At 38.0% G+C, this 2,500-nt stretch overlaps 1 protein-coding gene across 1 annotated transcript in view; it reads right to left on the reverse strand.

Moving 5' to 3' along the window:
• galnt14 (UDP-N-acetyl-alpha-D-galactosamine:polypeptide N-acetylgalactosaminyltransferase 14 (GalNAc-T14)) overlaps positions 1-2,500 on the reverse strand; it is a 47,186-nt gene that overhangs the window by 36,976 nt on the left and 7,710 nt on the right. Inside the window, exon 4 of the mRNA XM_056428891.1 lies at positions 1,180-1,245. Within this exon, the coding sequence (XP_056284866.1) occupies positions 1,180-1,245 (66 nt within the window). The remainder of the gene's footprint in view (positions 1-1,179; positions 1,246-2,500) is intronic.

The raw sequence follows: 2,500 nt of genomic DNA on the forward strand, positions 1-2,500 counted from the left end.
GGAATGGAGTAAGAAGGGAAGACGGAGGAAGGTGGGAGGGAGGGAAGGAGGAGGGAAGGGGAAGGAGGGAGGAGGGAGGAATGGAGTAAGAAGGGAAGAAGGAGGAAGATGGGAGGGATGGAGGGAGGGAGTAAGAAGGGAATAATGAAGGAAGAAGGGAGGAATGGAGTAAGAAGGGAAGAAGGAGGAAGGTGGGAGGGAGGAAGAAGTGAGAAATAAGAAGGAAGGAAGGAAGAATGGAGGGAGGGAGGAGGAAGAAGGAAGGAAGGAGGAGGAGGGAGGGAGGAGCGAGTGGTGTTTTGGAGGTGTGCCTGTGCGGTGCATCTCAGGAGGAACTGACCTCAGGTCAGTTTAATTAGAGTAGAGTAGAGTAGAGTAGAGTAAAGTAGAGTAGAGTAGAGTATAGTAAAGTAGAGTAGAGTAAAGTAGAGTAAAGTAGAGTAGAGTATAGTAAAGTAGAGTTGAGTAAAGTAGAGTAAAGTAGAGTAATACTACTACTCATAATAATAGTAGAGTAATAGTACTCTGGACCTTCCAGCCAATCAGAGTGCAGCATTCTCAGCCGCTGCGACGCCTTCGAGTACACTCGTTATTTACAGCATCGGAGGGTTAGGGTTTCATACATCACGTTATCTTTACTGTCCAGAGGAGAGACACACACACACACACACACACACATACAGACAGACAGATGGACACACACACACACACACACACACACACACACACACACACACACACACACACACACACACACACACATACAGACAGACAGACGGACACACACACACACAGACACACACACATACAGACAGACACACACACACACACACACACACACACACACACACATAAAGACAGACACACAGACACACACACACACACACACACACACACACACACACACACACATACAGACATACAGACACACAGACACACACACACAGACAGACGGACACACACACACAGACAGACACACAGACACACACACACACAGTCACACACACACACACACACACACACACACACACACAGACAGACAGACGGACACACACACACACACACACACACACACACACACACACACACACACACACACACACACACACACACAGACAGACAGACAGACGGACACACACACACACACACACACACACACACACACACACACACACACACCTTCTCTCTTGTTGTTGCGTAGACATTTGACTTTGGGCAGTTTGGTGAGAAGCTGACAGTCACTTTCTGAAAAGAGAATTAAAATAGAAGCAATTATTCAAAAGAACAGAATAATAAAATATGATATCATAAAATATTATATAATAAAATATTATATACTCTATATAATATACTATAATATAATGCATATAATATAATAAAATATAATATGATAAAATAAAAGATAATATCATAAAATATAATATACTATAATAAAATAATGTATAATAGAATATACTATAATATAATATAATAAAATATAATGTAATATACTATAATATTATATACCATAATATAATATACTATAATATACTATAATATAATATACTGTAATATAATAAAATATAATATAATGAAATCAAATATAATACACTATATTATAATATACTATAATATAATGAAATATAATATACTATAATATGAAATCATATAGTATAATATAATAAAATGTAATCGTTATATTTCTGGATCATTTCTCGACTCTTTAGCATCAGTTTAAAGCTCCGGTTGGACGACTGCAGGGAGCTGAATTATTTATATTTTATTAAAAAAATAACTGACTGAAAAACAAGTTTGAAGAAAGACAATAACTTATAAACCGAGTCATTTACAGAATACATTCATATTTTATTGAAGATTTGGAACAATAACGTCTTCTGAAAACGTTGCCTATTCTTACAAAGTCATTCATGTTTGATTATTTATATATAAGTGCGATCTTTAAGTCTAAGTAGTTCGGTTATAACGAGAAAACAATTTCCAAAAGTTACTTAAACAATCGTCTGAAATGATTTATTATCAAAAGACGGATTAATTCATTTATGAATCGATAAATTCAGCCTATCAAAAAATAATTAATTATTCGTCAATGAAATAACCTGAATGTTGTTGTTTTATGGTCATGTGATCAGTTATTATGTTCTCCTGAGCACCAACACATGACAACCAGAGGAGCCCCCTGGTGGTCAGGAGAGAGAATGCAGCTTTAACACATGAAGCATAGACTTCTATACAACCAGAGGAGTCGCCCCCTGGTGGTCAGGAGAGATAATGCAGCTTTAACACATGAAGCGTAGACTTCTATACAACCAGAGGTGTCGCCCCCTGGTGGCCAGGACAGATAATGCAGCTTTAACTCATGAAGCATAGACTTCTATACAACCAGAGGAGTCTCCCCTTTGTGTGTGTGTGTGTGTATGTTTGTGTGTGTATGTGTGTGTGTGTGTGTGTGTGTGTGTGTGTGTGTGTGTGTGTGTGTGTATGTATGTGTGTGTATGTGTGT

Source organism: Pseudoliparis swirei, chromosome 12 (genome assembly GCF_029220125.1).
Source record: "Pseudoliparis swirei isolate HS2019 ecotype Mariana Trench chromosome 12, NWPU_hadal_v1, whole genome shotgun sequence".
NCBI classification, from domain to species: domain Eukaryota; kingdom Metazoa; phylum Chordata; class Actinopteri; order Perciformes; family Liparidae; genus Pseudoliparis; species Pseudoliparis swirei.